The sequence below is a fragment of the Apium graveolens genome, chromosome 4, assembly GCF_009905375.1.
Source record: "Apium graveolens cultivar Ventura chromosome 4, ASM990537v1, whole genome shotgun sequence".
Lineage (NCBI taxonomy): Eukaryota > Viridiplantae > Streptophyta > Magnoliopsida > Apiales > Apiaceae > Apium > Apium graveolens.
Genome location: NC_133650.1, coordinates 314,845,249 through 314,867,756, shown reverse-complemented (window position 1 = coordinate 314,867,756; position 22,508 = coordinate 314,845,249). Strand labels below are relative to the sequence as shown.

Sequence of the window (22,508 nt, the reverse complement as noted above, 5' to 3'; positions counted from 1 at the left end):
TACATTACATTGTCAAGTGACTCAATCAAAATTAATTGTAAGCTGCTATCCAGGGAAACTTTCTTTTTTTAGGATCAATATACTCAGTAGGATCTTTTGGAGCATAAAGAGCTGCGATAATCCTGTCTCCATCTGTAGATTCCTCAATTCTAACCGTAGGGATGAACGGTCCATCCTTGAGGATCTGAATGTAGAGTGGATTGGTCATCCTGATAAACAGCATCATTTTCTTTTTCCAAAGAGTGTAGTTAGCTTTGTCAAAGGTAGGAATTTTGATGCTACTGATTTTCTGTGTATTCATTCTTCCAAGATCTTGAATCTGTTTACTTTCAGATTTTGCTATGATACCACTTGTTTGGAAATGAATAACATACAGGGGGGGGGCGGTGAATGTGTTTTACTGTTTTTGAGCTTTTCTTGAATGTTTATGGTTGAACAAAGTAAATTAATTCTTGTAGTGAAATGTGTTCATGCTGAATTTAAACTTGCAAAAAAATAAAGAACACAGATCTTCAAAACTCACTTAATTTTATATTAAAATTAAGACTGTTTTGCTACAAAATTTCTAGGCTCTTTGTTGATAAAGAGCTTAGCTTCTCCTTGAGAGTGTTACAAGAATTTTGATCTAAATTATTACAACTGACTAAGGACCAGTGTTAACTTTATAACTCAGTTAACTGCTGGTTTACACAGTGTGTAATAAGACATGCTATTAGCTTCTCTAAACTGTCACTTGTCATATCTATTTATAGAAAATCAGATCTTCCATTTCTGGCTTAGCATATCTAAACTGTCACTTATCTTTAGCATCCTATGTTCACTTTAATCTTCCTTTGTCAGTTAATCTTTACCATTGATCTTGTACATTCTTCAAGCTGCTTTTTGTAGACTTGTCAATCCGGCTGTTGGATTGTTTGTTGATTGTTTATCTTAGATATTGAACTGATCTGCAACCTTGTACTTTGAGATTGTACATCGAGATCTCCAGTTTAGGTCTATAGAACACTTGACATCTCGATAAGTATATTGGCTTATCGAGATCTCTAGTACTCTATATTTAGTTTGGCTTGTAGAGGTCTTCAGTTCTCTATAAGAGAGTTTTGGCTTTTCGAGATCTCTAGTCTTCACATCTTCACTTTGACTTATCGATAACTCTTAGTTCTCTAGTGGCTTCTTGACTTGTCGATTTCTCATAGTTCTCTAATCACATTACCTTGTCGAAATCTCAGAGTCCTCTACTGAATTTTAACTTGTCGATATCTCTGAGTTCTCTAGTGAATTTTGACTTATCGATATCTCTGAGTTCTCTAGTGGAACTTGACTTATCGATAACTCAGAGTTCTTTAATGAATGTAGACTTGTCGATAACTTTGAGTTCTCTAATAAAGAAATGACTTGTCGATATCTCCAATCTTCATGTCTTCAATTTGGCTTGTCGATATCTTTCTGAGTTCTCTAATAGCTTTCCTGACTTCTCGATAAGGCATTCTGGAGTTCTCGAATGACTTCTCTATAACATTAAATCTGTGACTTGTAGAGATCTTGACTTAGAATTTTTTCTCCAAACAGATTTAGTCAACTCTAAGCTTCTTCAAAATTCTTCTGAGGCATGATCTTCTTGATCTTCTTCCAGATAGAATCCTTAGGCTTGATACTGTTTCAGGAAAAAGACTCCAGTATGCTCTTTTGCATTTTTACAGACTTTAAGTGTTATAAGTACAAAATACAGATTAAGATAACAACACAACTTACTTAGGGTTGGCCCCAAACTTAGCTGATTACTAAAAATAACAGTTCATTAATCTCCTCCTTAGATCAGATGTCCATTTGTCTTACTTCATACTTTGATCATGGACACTAATGATATTGTTATCTTCAATGATCTTTGACATCATCACTTATATATTACATCGAGCATCACAAAATAATAAACAAAAACATATAAACCAAACAAGATTTAAACATAAAAGTGATACTTGCCTTACAGCCATAATACTAATTAGTTAAGTACAACTAGTTTCATCACTATTAGAAAGTTTAAACGAGTACATGCCCCAGAAAGTAGTTTAACAAAAGAGGGAGTGAATATACTAAAACCCAACTGGTTCATCAGTTCACAAAAGCTTAGCAAGATTACCAGGCTACTATACAAGACCTATATCAGCGGATAGTTATGTGCCTCGAGGTCTTCATCTTCATATTCACCTCGTACTTCATCTTCATTATTGCCGCTGTTGTCCACAACCTGATCAGCAAGAACAATTTTCTACATAACTAGAACTTTTGAGCATATTTTCCAACTTCCTACACCTCATAAAATATTTGCGCAAATACTAATATACTTGACGAACATAACACAACAAAACTATTAAAGTGACAACAAAGTTGCAACTCATAACAGGATTCAGAACGATCATTAATCCCCCCATGAAATTTTGCAATCAAATTTGTACTACTAATATGCGAGCATGTAGCGCTGAGAGATTTAGAGCCTTTACCCTATTTCTTACACACATATGCCTCCACCAAGACTTGAACACTCAATATATAGTTACAAACAGAAACAGTTTATTCATAATACTAACATACCTAGGTCTATGCAACATGTCTTTCATCATTTGCCATATGAAAGAAAAAACCAAATACGCATAGTAAGGATCTTGACTTTCCGGAGATCTCTGACACGAAATAGTTACAAACTTAACTCGTTTAATACCCCCACCCGATAGCCAATTAATGGGTTGAAGAGTACATCACATGAGTTCTTATACCCTGATACCATGTTAAGGAAGCAGTTCTCTAAAACGGTAAGGTATTAGACAGTGGCGGACGCAGAATTTTTTTTCAGGGGGGTCCTAAAAATTTATCGCGCCAGTGTTTAAATCGTAAATATTTTTATTTTAGTAAAGTTTGAGAACATTTTGAAAACCGGTGAGAAATTAGAAGGTTCGGAGTAATTTGTATGCATCACATATCATACTAAGAAAGTACACATGAACATATATAATTAAAACAACAAAGGGGGGAGAAAGGAAAAAAATAGAAGAGAAAAAAGACGGAGAAGAAGGTAAAAAATAGAAGACAGAAAACGAAGTACACATGAACATACATAATTAAAACAACACAAGGGGATAAAGGAAAAAAATATTTTTATTTTAGTAAAATTTGAGAAAATTTTGAAAACTAGTGAGAAATTATAAGGTTCGGAATAATTTGTAAGCATCACATATCATACTAAAAATAGAAGAGAAAATAGAAGACAAAAAACAAAGTTCTAGAAATATTTGAGAAGAGGTTTCGAAACCGGGTCTGCAGGAAAAACACCACGAGTGAACACCACCTAGGCTACCATGACAAGCAGTACAATAGTATACTACTCTGATTATATTCTGAAACTAAGGGGAGGCAGGGACCCCTCTGGACCCCCCTAGATCCGCCTCTGATATTAGAGGAAGACCATTTACGTGATCTTATATTAGTATTTTAAACATACAATTTTGTCGCTTTGAATGCAGGGCCTAGACTTTGTTTAGGTAAGGTGATGCCCTTAACTAAAATGAAGATTAGTGCAACGCCAATTATACATGATTACAACATTCAGGTTGTCAAAAATCATCTAGTTATCCAAGTGATTCTGCCATTCTCTGCATGAAATTTATACTCTTTATTAATAAGCGAAACCATGTATAATTTGGTGCACAAAGTATCAAAATACGATTCTGCCATTCTCCGCATGAAATTTATACTCTTTATTAATAAGCGAAATCATGTATAATTTGGTGCACAAAGTACCAAAATACCAAATTTTGATACTTACCTATCATAAGTTCTTCTATTCCCTGTAAACTTTGTTTTTAACACAAATCGAGTTCTATTCTTTGTAAATTTTATTTTCTTTTTAGTTAGTGTTCATCTAATCGTCTATTTACTTCATAAAATAAAAAATATTTTTTAAATGATTTATAAATTATATTAAAAATTTATTAAGTTACGTTAAATTAAGTAAAATAACTCATATTTATTTTTAATTTTAGAAAAATTACAAACTACTAGGTAAACTACTAACACGAATTGACTTATACTCTCTGTAAACTTTATTTATTTATAAATTATATTAAAAATCTATTAAGTTACATTAAATTAAGTAAAATAACATATATATACTTTTATTTTGAAAAACTACTAACTACAAATTAAACTATTAACACGAATTGACTTCTATTCTCTATAAACTTTATTTTCTATAGCATTATTTTAAAAATAATTAAGTAATAGCAAATGACTTTAGTAACATTTATTAACTTTTAAACTGAAATTTATTGATTTAACGATCGTATTTATTTCGGTTTACCACAACGTTTATTTACTTTAAATTAAAAATCATATTTTAACAGTAACAGATTTATGGTCTGTATTTAGATTATATTACGTAATATTAAATTAAGTTTAATAACATCTATTTACTTTTAATTTGTAAATTAATTTTTATCGATAATAAGTAATATTAAATCAACTATATTGAAAAGGCTAATTATAAGATAATTATCAAATTATACTAATTATATTAAATTATCTAAAGAATAGATATTTGGTTCATAAGATAGAGATACAATTCGTTTCACAAAAATAAAACTAATATGTTAGATTTCTATATCAAGTAAAACAATGCAAAATTAGAATTATAGTGGAAAATTTCATAACTTATTCGATTATTTTTCACCACATAACTATTTTTTGCCAGTAACAATTTAATATTTGATATTAATATATTAATTTTAATTCGTGTTTCGCACGGATTATGAATAATTCTCTACAAATGTTAATCCGATATTTTTAGTCTTGGACCCGTATTTCGCACGGGTTATCAACTAACTATACTAATAAGCGTCCTAAATCTTGGTACTCAGTAGATAATTATACAACTATTTTTAAAATTTTATGTACTAAAATCTCAACTGACTAAAATTAACTTCTACTCTGTAAATTTTATTTCCTTCAATTTTTATTTGTTGCTGAACATCCAAGCGTCGGTTTACTTTAAAATAATCGTATTAGTAAGTTAACATGTCAGATTTATATAAGTAACTAATTAGGTGCATGCATAACTGGAACTATACGGTGAAATTTTAGAGTTACGCTTAACTTCGATTTTTTAACTACATATTTTAACAGCATTTTATATATTATATTTAGATTTGTATTTTGCACGGATTATGTGTTTCAGTTTTATGCAAATAATAATGTGATACTATTATTTTTAATTTTGGTCCCGTTCGCACGGGTTACCAACTAGTATGATTTAAAGGTCAAGTTTACGAAAAGATCGAAGTGCATGCCCGTGAATGACTGATGCTTAGACCGAAGAGAATGGATCGTAAATCGTACTTTTCAAATAATTGAGGTTATTTAGACATGTAGTTGTAGAGAATTGAATTTGAAGTTACAATGAAATTCTATAACAAGTAAATATTATCGAACAGGTGCTCTAAACTGAAGGTAATGTCTTCTTTCAAGCAGTAGTTGGTAAATATAATCCAATGCATTTATGTCTTCAGACTACATATCTATCTTTCTTTTGCTGATCACACTTTCATTTATGTTGCATAGAGTATTCAGGGCGACGTAAATGCAAGCGATTCCCCGTGGACTGAGTCTGTCGATGTACTACTCACACACAGAGACACTGCAACTTAGTTGGTTTGAATTTCAGCTTGAATTTATTAGTAGAAGTATAAATCGAAAGTTACTCGTTTGCACCTAGAATGCTGAAAAATTTGTAAGATGAATCTTCCAGGAGACCTCTGAACTAAGTGATATGTTTAATTATCTAAAGGAAAAAGAAAATTAATTAAGTCAGATAATTATTAATTTGTATTAACAAAAATTATTGACATAAAAACAAGAAGATAAGAAGGCTCATCTTTGTTGACATATATACGAAGAGACCAACTCACATAACTTATCTCCATTTAAACTATGTAGGAAATTGTTCAAAATTAATTAACTTATAAATATTAAGTTTATAATTTATTAAATTCATGCTCGCTACCTGAAAACTTGCTAGCTTCGAGTTTAGATTAGGAAACTTTAGAAAATTGACTCATCATTTCGATTGTGTAAGAGTTTCTATTGCATTTACCACTTGGAATTAAAATTGGCTAGTTTGGGAGATTATTTTCTTTAATTGTAATCTTAACACAACTTAAAATTATCGGTAAAGACAAAAATTCTTGATAACACAAAGTGTCCGGATATGAAAACATTATTCAATGTGAAGTTGGAAAATTGCAAAGGTTTGTGAGGAAGGTGATTTTGGGGTTTGCAAGCTTTGATTTAGCACAATATATTATAAATTGAAGCATTCTTAAAATAAAAAGAAAAATATTTAGTGGGAGTTAATAGGTCTTTATTTAATTTGCTAAGAAAGTATGTGGAGTGATTTAATTAGATGGCAGTTAAGAGCATCTCCAACCATCTTCACTTGTAACAGCTAAAAAGTCTAGGTGGCACAATTATATACATATTATCTCTAAAAAATATAGTACTTCAACCATTATACCTGTTAGCAAAAAAATTAGATATCCTGTATCACATCTTCTATATTTGTTGATTATGTAGCATTAGTAAAAAAAATCCACGTCGTCAACTTTTTACCTTCTTTTAACCTAATTTGCACATCGATACACACATATATTCATATTATATTTATATTTAATATATAATTATGTGTTCAAATTTTTATTTCATATTTAATATTTTAACTTTATGTTATATGAACTGTCAAAATATGATTTTCTTATTGACTAATTTTATTTATTATTTTAATAAATATTACATATTTATAAAAATATTAATAAATCTAATCTAATATAATAAAATATAAATATAAAATTTTATTATGCATATAAGTATATGTTTTTAACATATATAAATATTTAAATTTATTTGAACATGTGAAATTTTCATATATATAAAATAATTTAAAAATACATATAACACACTATTGTTGAATTTAGCTAATCAATATATCTAATACCCTGCAGCAAATAACCTTACAGATTCAACAAAATTTTAGATGATTTAGGTAACCATTTTAGCTATTATGGTTGGAGATACTTTAAGTTAGGTAAAGAAACACAATTATATGAACCTTTTTTTGTCTAAATGTGTTAAATATATTAAATATTATCAAATTTATTACCATATTGATATATAGATATATATTACCATATCGATCAATTTATTATTATTATTATTATTATTATTATTATTATATTGATAATTTATTAATGATGTTACATTAATATTAATTTGTTAAACTAGTATCTAACCAAAGGAATAACCTTTGGTTAGATTTTTTTTCCTTTCCTTTAATCATATTTTTTGCTATTATTAGCTATTTTCTGCATTTTATATATGTACATTTATTACAAAAGTTAGCATAGATATTAATGTTGTTGTTTTTGTAGGTTTTCACTCGTTCTACGTTCGGACATGAATGTTTTATTATCTAAATGTCCGGGGCATTTTACATGATATTCGGTTAGATAATAAACTTTCTCGAATGAAAGAATCCTGTTCGCGGAGAGCATTGTATTTCAGTACAATGCATTCACTTGAAAGTGCTTATTGAAAAAGAAATATATTATCTAACAGGTGATACCAAAGAAGTTAAATTAAATAAATAATTATTGTATAATTATTTAGTGAAATTAATTGATTGACGAGATCGATATACTCACCTAATTTAGCCGAGTAAAAAATACGAGGGGTATATATGTAATTACATAACTTGATTAAAAAATTAAAAAATTATTATTAAAATTATAACTCCTCGTAGATAGGCGCATTTTTCTCTTAAATAATTTATATAGCTCTAATTTTTATTTTTTTATTTTTGAAAACATTGTACTTACATTAATAATCATCAGAAATAAGGTTACACATGAGGAAATCTGGAGCTCTATCTACCCACTCCATAGGATCTGTCATGGAATAAGCGTCTGTGCTAACTCATGGGCAACTTGATTCGCAGATCTATTTGCAAACACAACGACACTTCATGAAAGTGTTTAAGAATTTCTTCACACTCTTCAATTATAGTGTGAAAATTGGAATACCCTCGAATACCATGCAGCGCATCTACTACCTTTGGGTCTTCCATAGTTTCATCCATGATAACGCTGCTCTAAAGCTCCATGCCTCTGCCTCCCGTGGAGACATCCCTCCTTGCATTCTCTCACTTCGAGCACGCAGAAAACGGCCACTGTCATCTCTAGCAACACAACCCATGCCTATAAACTCCAACTGGTGATGACAAGCAGCATCTATATTCACTTTAATCCACCCCTCCTGAGGTTTACACCAGCGTGAAGTTCTCGCACGTTGGTTTCGATGATCACTGTCTTCATTCTGCTCCTGATTACGTCTCCAATCCTGTAACAATTGCATAGCCATAGATTGCACCCCAAACACTGATATGGAACGCTTATCCCACACCCACGTATTGCGTCTAAACCAGATACCCCAACAAAACAATCCAACGAGAGCACGTTTATCCCGATTATTAGTCCTGAAAGCATTAAGTAAAATTTGTAGAACCGTTACACTTTCATCTCCAGGAATAATATCTTGTAGGCCTATCTTTTTCCACAGCTCCGTAGCAAATGTGTTGAGAAACTCACTAACAAGTAAAGCAACATAGAGGCAAGTGTATAAAGAATTTAACAAGTTTAGGCCAAGACCACAGTTAACAAAACAAAACATGCAGGTAAACAAAATCAGTAACTGAAATAACGTAGAGAGAAAGAAAGATGTACCCGAAACCATAGCTTTCAACAGTGACTGAAATAAAGGTTTACAGATACAAAACGCCAAGAAAATGATTACAGCTGAGTCACCAGGCCTTGCTCGAAGTCCTGGCTGCTCTTGAAGAGATTATTGCCCCCTACCTGCTGCGTTTGGGATGTGCGCAATATCTCCACCAGGATAAAACAGCTCGGAGTTTATGTTAACAGCAGCAACAAAACCTCCACTTCGACCAGCACCTCAGTCGCCGGAAAATATCAGCACTTCAGGACTTATGGGAGAGAAATGCAGAGAGATTGAAGAGAAGAGATGAGAATGTAGTGTGTTGTATTCATTCAGTTTAGCCTCTATTTATAGGAGAGGAAAAATGAAACTGTCCACACACTTAATGTCTGAATTAAACTGCTCCATTAATGAAAAAATCAAAACTGATCAGATTTTGAATTCATAAATGAAAAAATCAAAACTGAACAGCTTTTGAATTTTAATTATTTGTAAACAGATCAGATTATTTGCAGGTTCAATATATTTAGACTGGTGCGGTGCGGGGCGGGGCGCGCGTGTGTGTGCGCGTGAAGCACACAACAACACAATGGACCATCACACACCTTAGTAGTTGTATACTACTCATGTGGGTAATACCATATAAAGCACACAACCCCCTTTATTTATATCAATGTGGGACAAACATTCTCAAATTTTCCAAGCTTTTCCAAACTACTTTCATCTCTCATTTCATATGGATTTCATTAAGAAAATTCTTAAAACCATACATGAAAATTTAAGTTCAAATATCATTGAACAATTTCCAATCATTAGATTTTAGGATTAACATCAAGAACATAATTAAATTAAGCTCTAAAATCCTAATTTTCTAACAAAATGTACACAAAAACAACGTATGTACTGGAGTTTCCGGTTGTGAACGACACCATGGACACATCAAGTCGATGTTGACATGTTTTTTAATTAACTCTGAAGCCGTAGGTAACACGTTTTTACAAGCCCTACATTTATAATTTTTGCAGGCAACTGAAGACTCCACAACTGCTTCCAGAATCCACCTTCAGTATCTGTACACTCTCCTCGGAGCAGTAAACACGCCTTTATCATCCAAAGGCCAGTACCATGGATCAGGCCTACTACGACTAGGAATTGGAATTTGCTGGATCAAAGCTCTGTCACGGTCGTTAAACAAATCATTCAACACATCTACATCCCATGCTTTCTGATCTTCAGTCATCAAATTATGAACCAAAATATCTTTTAATTCCTCATGAGGTACAGTTGTAGGAAATCCATTATCACAGCATGGTAACCAGGGGATCTGCCAGACTCTAGTACTCCTACCATCGCCAATCTTTCTTCTACAGTTTTGCTTAACAACTCCTTGCGCTGCCATAATGCTCCGCCACATAAAACTTGGGTTCGCACCCAAACCAGCATCCAGAAAATCAGTGTCTGCATAATAACGAGCCTTCATCGAATTTGTGACCAGAGGATTAGTCTTATTAATCAACCGGCACGCTTGTTTAGCTAACATGGCCACGTTAAACTCCCGTAACTTACGAAATCCTAATCCCCCCACATCCTTGACGTCACATAATTTCTCCCATTTAATTCATCTAATTCCCTTATTCTCACCATCACCACCCCACCAATACCCATTCATTATGTTTTCAATCTTGGTGCAAATTTCTACTGGCACCAATAACAAGCTCATCCAAAAGTTGGGTATGGATTGAGCTGCAGTTTTCAGCAATGTGAAGTACAATTATATTCTATTCGAAGAGTGTTACTATAATATTTCATCAAATAGCATTTCCTTAGCACCAAAAAAAATCAAAATAGCATTTCCTTATTAGGAAAGAATCGATAGATTGACTTATCATATGTTAGATTTAATATTTGGTCTACGTGAACGAGGACTGAATGCACGAGCATGGCTTATATAACAAAAAGTATAGTAAAATTGAATGTGTAGGATGGGGCTTAATTAGAAAAAACAATATGGCAAAATTTATTGAGACATGGGTCTTGCACGAGGTAGATACTTATGGGGGATAGTGACTCTTTCACGAGGTAGATATATATGGATGGGGACTAGTTTTTCTCGTTCAAATGACTTAAATGTAAGATTTCAGTGCTGTGCTACTAGCCCGACCACACAATATAGGCAGACATGCAATACAAGGTATTAGCAAAATCAGATTTGAATCTAGTGATATGTAAAGAATTGTTGACGGAAGAATCCGGTAATAACAAAGTTTGAGGTTCTATGTCGGAATCATGATTTACGATAGTTCTTTGTCGGAAAAGTAAGCCGTGTGTGGTGTTTGTGTGTTAATTCAAAATAAAAATTCTTTGATATTTATTTCCAGCTTCGGAAGCTAATTGATCCGTAAATAATCAGATATCGGTGTACAAAACTTCACTTGCTTTCCAGACGAATGCATGAGAAGCTAATACATTTTGCTGGAAGGCTAAATATCAAATTGATCACTCAAATGAAGGTTATCACTTTGATCATCGATCTCAATGAGATATCATTCAGTCTCTTTAAGATAGTGATTCTTCCCTTTGAGATGATCACATTCAGTCCAAAGGCCCTGAATTTGCAAGATTTTTGATATACTAGGGTCATCTTTGGGATGTTCTTCTATCATGCACAAAGAAGTTTGATCAGATAATACACCAGACTGCAAGGAAAAACGTCGCGAAAGGGATATTTCATTGCAGCAAAGAACGATACCTTAAGATTCAACCTTAATCTCTAGCAAGCTAGGGTTCATAATTTGCTTCTGGACTAATTCTTCCTCCTACAAATGTCTTAAATGCGAGTTTCCAGTACTGGAATTATGAATATTTGAGCCACTTATTACCGAACCGAAATTAATCAGAGATCTTCATGTAACAAATTTCACTTGCATTCTAAAAAGATCGATAGCTGTTCATGAGAATCAAATTATAACGAATCTTGTTCATGATCACTATATTTAACTGAAATTTGGATATGTTTTAAAAACTTTAAAATAGTAGTACATGAAATTTTAATAAAATGTCCCGAAAGAGAATTTTGGCAAGGTTATTTTGCTCTATATAAGTTCTGCAATAGCTTACTTTCTTGAACAAGATAAACAAAACACAAATTGTAAAATGGCTGTCAATGTAGGTATTGAGCTCGCGCTTCTTGCTCTGTCTTTGTTAATCTTTCTCTACATTTCTATGATGTGGAGACACAAAACCTCTGTGTTAACCAACTGGCCTCTGGTGGGAATGACACCTTCAGTGCTTATGAATATTCATAAAATACACGACTTCGTTACATGCATTCTCCGAGAAAACCACCTGACTTTCCAGTTCATCGGGCCTAGTCTAGCCAACTTGAATTTGCTTCTTACTTGTGATCCCGCTAACATCAACTACATCTTGAGCAAGAATTTCACAAATTATCCCAAGGGCCCTGAGTTTGGCAAGATTTTTGATATACTTCGAGAGGGGATCTTAAGTGCTGAAGGTCATCTATGGGAAGTAAGTCGCAGTACCACCATGTCACTCTTCAATCATGCACAATTTTATCAGACATTACAAAAGATTGCAAGGGAAAAACTCGAGAAAGGGCTAATTCCATTGTTTGATCATGCATCCTCACATGGGATTGAAGTGGATCTGCTTGACATATTTCAGAGGCTTAATTTTGATAATATTTGTTCCTTGCTTTTAGACCATGACCCTCAAATCCTCTCTCTTGATTTACCTTATGATCCTGTCCATCAGGGTCTCATGGATGCTCAAGAGGCTGTGTTGTATAGACATGTACTTCCTGAAAGCATTTGGAAGCTGCAAAGTTGGATTGGCTTTGGAAAAGAAAAGAAACTAAGCAAAGCCTGGGAGTCTATTGATAAATTCATATATAGATGTATATTTATGAATCGCCAACAAGTGGTACTAAACAATTCTGAGCACATGTCTGCAGCAGAAGTGGATGATAAACTGGACATTTCAGCCGCTTACATGAAATTTGCAGACAAGGAAATGCCAGGAAATCCTGATAAACTTTTAAGGGACACTATGCTTGGTATAATACTTGGTGGAAGAGACACAACAAGTGTAGCTCTTTCCTGGTTCTTCTGGCTTCTTTCAAGAAATCCCTCAGTAGAATCGAAGATTTTTGAAGAGATCAACAGAAATCTGCATTCAAAAGAAGTCAAGAGTTGGATGCTTTTCGACAACAAGGAAGAGCTGCAGAACCGGACATCCTTCCAAGTGGCCATCGGGTGGAGAAAGACTCTAAAATCGTGTTGTCTTACTATGCCATGGGAAGAATGGAGAGCATATGGGGAAAAGATTGCCTGGAGTTTAAACCCGAGAGATGGATAACTGAACAAGGAGGGATTAAACACCAACCTTCATACAAGTTTGTTGCTTTTAATGCCGGGCCAAGACTATGTTTAGGCAAGGATATTGCATTCACTCAGATAAAGATATTTGCAACAGCCATCATACATTCTTACTGCATTCAGGTGGTCGGAAATCATCCCATAGTCCCAACTGATTCTGTCGTTCTTGACATGAAATACGGTTTGAAGGTCAGGGTAGCCAAAAGAACTGCTTCATTGCCTGTGTCTCTAGAATGGACCATTGATGTGTTCTCTAGATGATGTTTGCTGTAGTTCATCACGTTTGTAATCCAGTTGAACTGCTTTCTATTCTGATGCAGTGTTTTTTTATCTTAATTGCCTTTAACTTTAAGATGCTTATGGCTTGCTAGTGGCTGGCTCATCTGTAATGCTTTTCGTTCGAAAACTGAGGAAAAAACCTTCACAATAATCATAAATAGGTTATATGAAAACGTTCAAAATAATTATAAATAAGTTATAAATTAATAATAATTGCTCATCTGAGGTTTATGTCGTATTTGCTGCAGCTAGTCTACCATTATGTAGAAAAAGGTTATAAATAAACCATTGATGAAGCCTCATATAGAGAAACTCATTACATCTTTGCAGCTGTAGCTTGATACTGAATGCCTTACTCCAGAAATTTAAACAAGCTCTATATTTTAGGGTATATTGTATTTCCCATCCTCTTTATTCTTTAGATTGTCACTTTGATCTACTATTTTTGATAGTTGCACACTGAGACAAGTTTGGGCGCGCATTATATACCATTCTATCCGATAAAATATTTAAAAATTTGAAAAAAAATTAGGAGTTTGTTGGAGTTTGTTTAGTTTCATCCTCCTCGAAATTTAGCTTTAGGAACTCATTAAGGAGATATTCGAGATGCTCTTAGATTTGATTGGCATGATCAATTTTGCATTTTTATCTTTCGTATGTATGACCTCTTTTTTCTTATTGAAGAGTATAAGATCTTATTCGGGGATTACTCTACCACCTTAATATTTTGGAGTGACCGATTAATTAACATGACATCCGAGCTCGATTTAGGGAGGACTCGGTCCATTTATTTGATTTAAATGTTTGTTATTGGTATTTTTATTGATATTGGTTGTATTTGTTGTTGTCAAGTAAGAAAAATATTGTAGGATGGAGGGGAGTCTTAAAAAGTATAAGATCTTGTCTTCTTCTGCTAGTTTAAAATTTTAGAGCGACTGTTTACTTAACATTTCTAATTTGTCCTCTCTTCGGAGAGTGCATCTTCCACATTTCTAATTTGTCCTCTCTTCAGGGATCGGGGAGTGCATCTTCCACCCTCCGAAGAATATTAAAATTCTATATTTTCTTTTTTGTTATATGTGCTTCCACCTACGATAAGTCTCGAAATTCTAGTGTTTTAAAAATCGGCCAATTAACCGATTAATCGGTTGATTAATCGGAGTTCGGACGGTTTCCGTTTCGATTAATCGTTAATCGGGTCAAACGATTTTTTAAATAATCGGTCAAAAGTTGGACAGTTCGAAAAAAATCGGTCGATTTGGGTAAAAAAATCGGCCGAATCGGTAAAAGTTGGAAATTAACAAAAAAGTATTTTTTTTTAAAAAAAAATTGAAGTTTTTTGAAAATAATAATTAACATTTAATATTTAATATTTAATAATTAATATATCTATACTATATACTATAATAACCGGAATGGGGTATAATTTGGTTCAACGGTTATTCCCTAATTTTGGTTATTAAAAAATAATTAAATAGTGTTATATATCCGCTAAACTACTAAATTATTAAACTACTACACAATAATGGACTTATCCTAATAAACTATAACCACAACTTATCCTATTATTAAAAAATAAAAAAAATAGTGTTATATATCCGTTGAACTACTAAATTGTTAAACTACTAGATATATTATACTTATTCTACTAAACTACGACCACAGTTTATCGTATATTTTTTTATAAATTTATTATTATTATTATTATTATTATTATTATTATTACTATTATTATTATTATTATTATTATATATTTATATAAATAATTTTAAAATTATAATATGACGGGATAAATAAAAGATTTAAATATTAACGGGAACCCGTGAATCGCACGTGATTTAAGTTGGTAGTAGTAATAGACAAGTAGTTAGTAATTTTGTGATTTAAGTTGGTAGTAGTAATAGACAAGTAGTTAGTAATTTTGTAACAATCAAGTAGTGAGTAGTGGGTAATCACTAGTAATTAATTAGCACAAATCACTTAAATATCAATTATGGACTATTAGTGGTAGATTTTTTTTGTAAATCTTACCATTTAAACATCAATGATATTTGGTTTTATTTTTGTAAATCTTATGAAAGGTTAGTGACATTTAAACATAATTATTTATTATTATTTATTAAATAAATTGTTTCCGATTAATGCTATGATTAATCAAGTCCAAATAATCACCGATCATCCATTTAATTACTGAAAGGCCCTCCACCGAACAATCCTTTCCGATTTTTAGAACAGTGCGAAATTCTATTAATTGCAATTTTTATTTTAAAAATAACATAATAAAAAGAAGGTTAGAAAATAAAAGTATTCATTCATATTTGGAAACTTATCAATTATAATATTGGTTAATGTGATTCGACTTACTAACCTAGACCAACCCACTACTGAAGTCATTAACCTCTTTCTCAGCTGCACAGTGTATATAATTTCTGCACCATAGCATCTCAAATGGGGTGTCAAGAGATATTCTTGTAAATACTCTATTGGAGTTCTTTTGATATCAGTGGGAGAAGTGAGTTGTTACCGGTTGTTAATTAGCATACTAAAATTTGATATCATATCAAGTAGGGTTTCAATTTCGTTTATAGCCCTAGTAAATAAAATATTATATATCTCTACTACTTTATATTATATATATAACTTTTTGTTAAACTAGTGAATGTCCATCACTGGAGTGTTGTTTGAAGGAGCGTGCTAAAAATATTTTCTTAAAATGTGGAAGAAAGAGAATATTAAAAACTACTCCCTGAGTCTCGGCCAATGGTTTATCGTTTATGAGATAGTGTCCGACACACATTTCAAGATAAATATAAAATATAGTTTTATAATTTTTTTAAAAAAAAATTCTTTTTTCTGAATAAAAGTATAATGTTTAAACTTTTATTAAGATTTTTTTTTTTAAAAATGTCAAAGAACTATACTTTTTTTCCATTTTAAAATGTGTGTCGTACATTATATTAGAAACGATAACAATTAGGAGGCATGGAGGGAGTATATTTTTGATTAATTAAAAAATTTGAGATGCTCTTACACGTCCATTTTCATTTTCATTATTTCATGTGCAACGTCGACTTATGCCATTAAGTGAAACTGGGCCTTAGCTTGCAAGACCAATGTTGCCCAACGTACCTCAATTAGAGTTTCAGTACCTCGACCCGGCCCATAAAGGGTGATATGACTTGAATTTGGATCGTAAAGATTATTGCAATGATGCAATGAAAGTTGATAAACGAAGAAATCCGCCAAGTATACATCGAAAATTATTGCAATAGTCAAAAAACCGTCAACAAAACGTTGCTGCAGTGATTTAGTTCTAATGTCATGGTGAAATGTCAAAAGTTCGATTACTTGTATTTATAATTAATTGGTAAAAGAAAAATTATTGCAACAGACTAATATTAAACTCTTATACGGAGAAAGCTAATACAATTAGAGCAAACATTGTCATTTTAGATAATAGAATCCGAATAAAATGAAACGATATTTTAAACGTAGGCATACAACAAAATAAAAAAGCCTACAAAATGTCACCGAACAGATTCAGGTCCAATTTGATTTGATTCGATTTGTTCGCGAACCATCTCGTATTGTCTCCTTTATTTGCGAGCCAAGTTCATTCTTAGAAAGCTCAGTCGAACTCATGAAACAAAAAAAAATTAAACTCACCTCAGATTCATGCAAAACTCAACTTGCTGTATTCATTAGCCGCAATTAATTAAAGTTGATAGGGATTAAACCAAGGAAATGAACATGGCCGCGAGGGAGCCAGAGACGTCTTCCATGACTCCTAGCTAGGGTGCATGTCACAGCCGTACGGATATGTCAAGATGGGAATGTCATGACGTCAATTAGCCAGACATGTTTTTTCATGATTTGACATGTTTTTTTACTAATTTTTTTAATATTTTTAATAATTATTTTAATATTAGAAATATTCAAAAATAATAAATATAATTCTAAAATATTTACATATATTTGAATATCTAAAAAATTACTAATATATATGAGTATTATGATGGTATTCGATTGTTACTATCAACTAACTTTAATTTTATATTCAAATTTTCTGTATATTAGTATAACAATTATGTTTTAAATTTTATTATATTTAATTGATAAATGATATGACAAAAAATATGCATATAATCATATTTTACGGGGGAGTCCCGTGACAAGGTACCCTACTCCCAGCTGGACTTGGAGCTAGACTTCTTCTTACCTTTGGGACCAATTTGAATCGTTCAAGTGATTTTAATATGAGCTTCCTCTACTGCACTAGGCTTAGCTAATAAATTTAGACATATCCATGAACCTTAACATATACATCAACATATGCTTCTGCAAATGACTTTAATGTCCACTTGTGTACTAGCTCTCATCTTCTGTGTAGATGTTAGACAGGGCCGTCTAAAGGATTATGACTATGAATGCCCTGTTTAAGACGTAAAAAGGAAAGGTCTCAATTCCTTTTTCACAATTATATTAAAATACTAATATTAATAAAACTGAATCCTAATTTTTGTCTTTATATTATACATAATTGGAGGAAAGGTTTACTTCCCAAAAAGAAGTAAATAAGAGGAATAATAATAACAATTATAGGTTTTTTTTTTTGAAAAATAAGTTTCTTTGATTTTTTTTTTGTAAAAATGCGATCTTTTTAAATTTTGTGTTGTAAAAATAGGATTTTATACCTTATTTTTGCAAAATATAAGATTGTGCACCAGAGGCAACTTCAAATGTAAAAGATGTAACAAAAACGAACCTTTTTCCGAAAATGTAAAATAAGTTGTATATGTGGTTATTTCGGTTGTAAATCGTATTTCTGTAATTATTTTCAAAAAATATCAAAATCATAAACAAACTTATAAAATGTAGTATTTTTGGTAATTTCTCTAATAACTATACGGTCCTATTTAATATAATTTAAAATAGGAATGCAAATTAAAAAAAAAACATACAATCTATTATATTTTGTTATGGTGAACATGACTTTTTAACTTATTTAGTAAATTATCAATATACCCTTCTAAGCAAATTAATATTAAATAAATACTTTAAGTTTGAATTGAAACTATAATTACCTCATGATGAAGAAAATTATTTTCACATACCCCACAAATATATTAACACAACATATACAATTCTTAAAATCATTAATAACATGTCTTGAATATGATTTTTAAAGATATTTTTAAATTACTTAAATACTAAATCTACTCAACTACTTATATGATCTTTATTTTTTAGGCTACTTATATATATATATATATATATATATATATCTTTTTCTTGTATCAATAAAAAATAACGCCATTCATTGGAATTAATATGTCGACATCATAAATAAACAGAAAAACTAGATAATAATAATTATAATAAAATCGATATAATAGATTTGAAAATTAAATAATTCTTTGAATATATATATATCAATTTTTTACTCTACATTAGTTATAATATTATACAATTAGATAAATTAATAAAAACACGTGACCGAAATTATAAAATTATTTTATTAATTTCTCACTTTATTTATGAATGTTTTAGTTAGATAATATTTTTTTAATTCATAATTAAATTAAAGATAATTTCGGAGGATTGTATAACCGTCAAAAACTGATTTCTAAAACTTAGCGAAATAAATAATGTAAACTATTTATAATTTTCATGTAATATTTATTTGAATTATTTATAAATATAATCCTTTTCATTTCTTATCCGAAACTTTGGTCATGTACCTCCAAAATAATCTCAGCCATTGATCTGGTATAATTAGAAATAAACGATTATGATTATAAACAAGTTTATTATTAATACAATTATAAAAAGAAAATAGTTACTTTTATTCTACTACTATCCAAACACCAATTATAATACAATATTATAAAATATAATTAGAGATTTAACAAATTATAATAATGAAAAGATTATATTATTCTACAACTATTTAAATACCAAAATATGATATAATGATACTACTATTACAACACCAAAATTTGATATATTGATATAACAATCATGAAATATTTACATCCATATATTACTTAATATTTGCATATTTATTGCAATAATATTAAAACAAACTATCAAAATTTAAAATAATATTGCAACAACAAACAATATACCCTCTTAGTTCGATAAGTATACATTTGATTTGGTAAGAAAAAAGAAAAAGTGGAATAGTGAATATAGTTAATTTTTATATTATAAATTTTTTTAGGTAAGTTTTGAAATATATAAAATTGAATGAGACATCCGAAAGAAAAGTGTATAGAAATGAACGAGACAATATATATTAAAAAATGTTAAAGTTAAATTTAAAAAAAATTAAAAAAAAAGCAATGCATTGCACAGGCTATAAGCCATTAATAATAATAAAAAATGTCACCGGTGATAAATTAAAACCAAAATCCGGGTATCATCACATGGTTTGCTGGTATTAACAGTAAAAAATACATGAAATAATATATGTGCATTAAGTTCTGTTAGGTGGATAATTAATTGAAGATGTACAGAAATGCTGGTGCTTTGTATCCAATTGCTTTATATAGGTGCCGCAAATTGCTTAAGTTGGGTAACAAAATAAACAAAACACAATTCCTAAAATGGCTCTCAATACCATTATTGAGCTTGCACTTCTCTACATGTCCTTGTTATTCGTTTTCAACTACTATATGTGCAGACGCAAAACCTCCACTGTGCTAACTAACTGGCCTCTAGTGGGAATGACGCCTTCAGTGCTTATACATGCTCATAGAATTCACGACTTTGCTACGGACATTCTCCAAAAAAGCAACCAAACTTTCAACTTCATCGGGCCAAGTCTAGCCAACATGAACTTGCTTGGTACTTGTGATCCTGCTAACATCAATTATATCTTGAGCAAGAATTTCGCAAATTATCCCAAAGGCGTCGAGTTTAACAAGATTTTTGATATTCTTGGAGATGGGATCTTTAGTGCCGATGGTCATCTTTGGGAAGTTCATCGAAGCATTACAATGTCACTGTTCACTCATGCACAGTTTTATCCCATGATACAAAAGACTGTGAGGAGAAAAATCGAGAAAAGGCTAGTCCCACTGCTTGATCGCGCTTCTGAACGTGGGGTTGAGGTGGATCTGCATGACTTATTTCAGAGATTTAATTTTGATAATATTTGTTCCTTGCTTTTGGATCATGACCCTGAAAGCCTCTCTCTCGAATTGCCTCATGTTCCTTTCCATCAGGGTCTTATGGATGTTCAAGAGGCGGTGTTGTACAGATATGTACTTCCTGAAAGCATTTGGAAGCTGCAAAGATGGATCGGATTGGGTAAAGAAAAGAAGCTAAGCGAAGCTTGGGAAGTTATTGATGAATTCATTTATAAATGCATATCTATGAAGCGCCAAAAAGTGGCACTGGAAAATTCTGAGCACTCGTCTGCAGCAGAAGAGGATGATAAACTAGACATGTCAACAGCTTATATGGAGTTTGCGGACAAGGAAATGCCAGGAAATGCTGATAAATTTTTGAGGGACACTTTGTTGAGTTTAATAGTTGGTGGGAGAGATTCAACAAGTGTAGCCCTTTCTTGGTTTTTTTGGCTTCTTTCGGAGAATCCTTTAGTAGAAGCCAAGATTTTAGACGAGATTAACACAAATTTGCAATCAAAAGAAGTTAAAAGCTGGATGCTGTTTAACAAAAGGGAAGAGATGCAGAAACTTGTTTATCTGCATGGAGCTCTGTGTGAGTCTTTAAGACTCTACCCTCCCGTTCCTTTTAATCACAAAACTGCAATAGAATCAGATATTCTTCCAAGTGGCCATCGCGTGGAAAAAGACTCTAAAATCGTGTTGTCTTATTATGCCATGGGAAGAATGGAGAGCATATGGGGGAAAGATTGCTTGGAGTTCAAGCCCGAGAGATGGATAAATAAACAGGGAGGCATCAAGCATGAACCCTCATACAAGTTTATTGCTTTTAATGCCGGGCCAAGACTTTGTACAGGTAAGGATATGACGTTTACACAGATGAAGATTCTTGCAACAAGTATCATACATGGTTACTGCATTCAGGTGGTCAAAAGTCATCCAATTGTCCCAAGTGACTCTTTCATTCTCGACATGAAATATGGTTTGAAGATCAGGGTAGCTAAAAGAAGTGCATGATTCTGTTTCTGTGGAATGAACCATTTGTGTGCTTTAAGCCAAGAATCATATATATCTTTCAATAAATTGGTACTTAGCAGACGGCTATAGTGCCTCTCATTTGTAATCCAGTTCAGCTCTTTTTTACAAGTTCTGATGTATTTTTCTTATCTTATAAATTGCATTCAAGATGTTTATTGTTTGCTAGTTGCTGTTTCATCTCCAATGCTTTTCATTTCGATTCTGTGAAATAAACCTTCCTAATCATTAAATTTTGATTTATGCATTTTACTAGGTGTACAGAATTTTGTACAAAATATTTGTACATAACATGATATTTGATATAAGGTGTTTTAATTAGTTTTGTTGATAAAAATACAGAGGTTCATTCCAATTAAAACACACTATATATTATGTACAAAATTTTGTACAGCATTCTGTACACCAAACATTTTTCTATTTTTCCTATGTTTACATCTAGTCTGCCATATAACCCAGGAAAAGTTATTTGATGATGATAACATGTAGTCTACAATATAATGCAGGAAAAGTTATTTGATGATGATAACTAGCAAACACGAAAAACTCGCAAGGAGTAACTCATTACATCTTTGCAAACTGTAGCTGGAATGGTCCATGCATTATGATCGACAATTTTAAAAAGCTCTATATTTTCTTAGAATAATTTTGATAAATAAATATTCGATAAACGAATAAACTTGTTAAATGAATAATTTTTTCTTGTCACAACAAAATAAAGAGTTAGAGACCAAGTATTTTTGAATTCTGATAAATAAATAATCTCGTCAAATAATGAAATTGTCTGATCCCCGATTTATTTATTTATCAATGTGTAACGGTAACTTTCATTTATAAGGCTTAATGACCTTTT

General features: G+C 31.6%; 3 protein-coding genes across 3 annotated transcripts; 2 read left to right on the top strand and 1 right to left on the bottom strand.

The window, feature by feature from the left end:
• Window positions 1-8,145: 8,145 nt before the first annotated feature.
• LOC141720247 (uncharacterized) lies at window positions 8,146-10,351 on the bottom strand. Its single transcript, XM_074522595.1, has 2 exons — window positions 9,888-10,351; window positions 8,146-8,683 (listed from the first exon to the last, which is right to left on the bottom strand). The coding sequence occupies exons 1-2, from the start codon at window positions 10,349-10,351 to the stop codon at window positions 8,146-8,148; spliced, it is 1,002 nt and encodes a 333-aa protein (XP_074378696.1).
• A 1,613-nt stretch (window positions 10,352-11,964) lies between these two features.
• LOC141720246 (alkane hydroxylase MAH1-like) lies at window positions 11,965-13,469 on the top strand. Its single transcript, XM_074522594.1, has 2 exons — window positions 11,965-13,001; window positions 13,049-13,469. Exons 1-2 carry the CDS (start codon window positions 11,965-11,967, stop codon window positions 13,467-13,469), a joined length of 1,458 nt encoding a protein of 485 aa, XP_074378695.1.
• A 6,599-nt stretch (window positions 13,470-20,068) lies between these two features.
• LOC141721843 (alkane hydroxylase MAH1-like) lies at window positions 20,069-21,823 on the top strand. The gene has a single exon (XM_074524972.1). The coding sequence runs from the start codon at window positions 20,096-20,098 to the stop codon at window positions 21,635-21,637; it is 1,542 nt and encodes a 513-aa protein (XP_074381073.1). The 5' UTR covers window positions 20,069-20,095; the 3' UTR covers window positions 21,638-21,823.
• Window positions 21,824-22,508: the final 685 nt, after the last annotated feature.

What these genes read in the sequence shown, in the direction of transcription:
- LOC141720247 (XM_074522595.1), bottom strand. Translation starts at nt 10,351, where the DNA reads ATGTTAGCTAAACAAGCGTGCCGGTTGATTAATAAGACTAATCCTCTG. An exon ending in TTTACTGCTCCGAGGAGAGT is followed by an intron (nt 8,684 to 9,887) that starts GTACAGATACTG and finishes TTTACTTGTTAG; the next exon opens with TGAGTTTCTCAACACATTTG.
- LOC141721843 (XM_074524972.1), top strand. Translation starts at nt 20,096, where the DNA reads ATGGCTCTCAATACCATTATTGAGCTTGCACTTCTCTACATGTCCTTG.
- LOC141720246 (XM_074522594.1), top strand. Translation starts at nt 11,965, where the DNA reads ATGGCTGTCAATGTAGGTATTGAGCTCGCGCTTCTTGCTCTGTCTTTG. An exon ending in GAAGAGATCAACAGAAATCT is followed by an intron (nt 13,002 to 13,048) that starts GCATTCAAAAGA and finishes ACAACAAGGAAG; the next exon opens with AGCTGCAGAACCGGACATCC.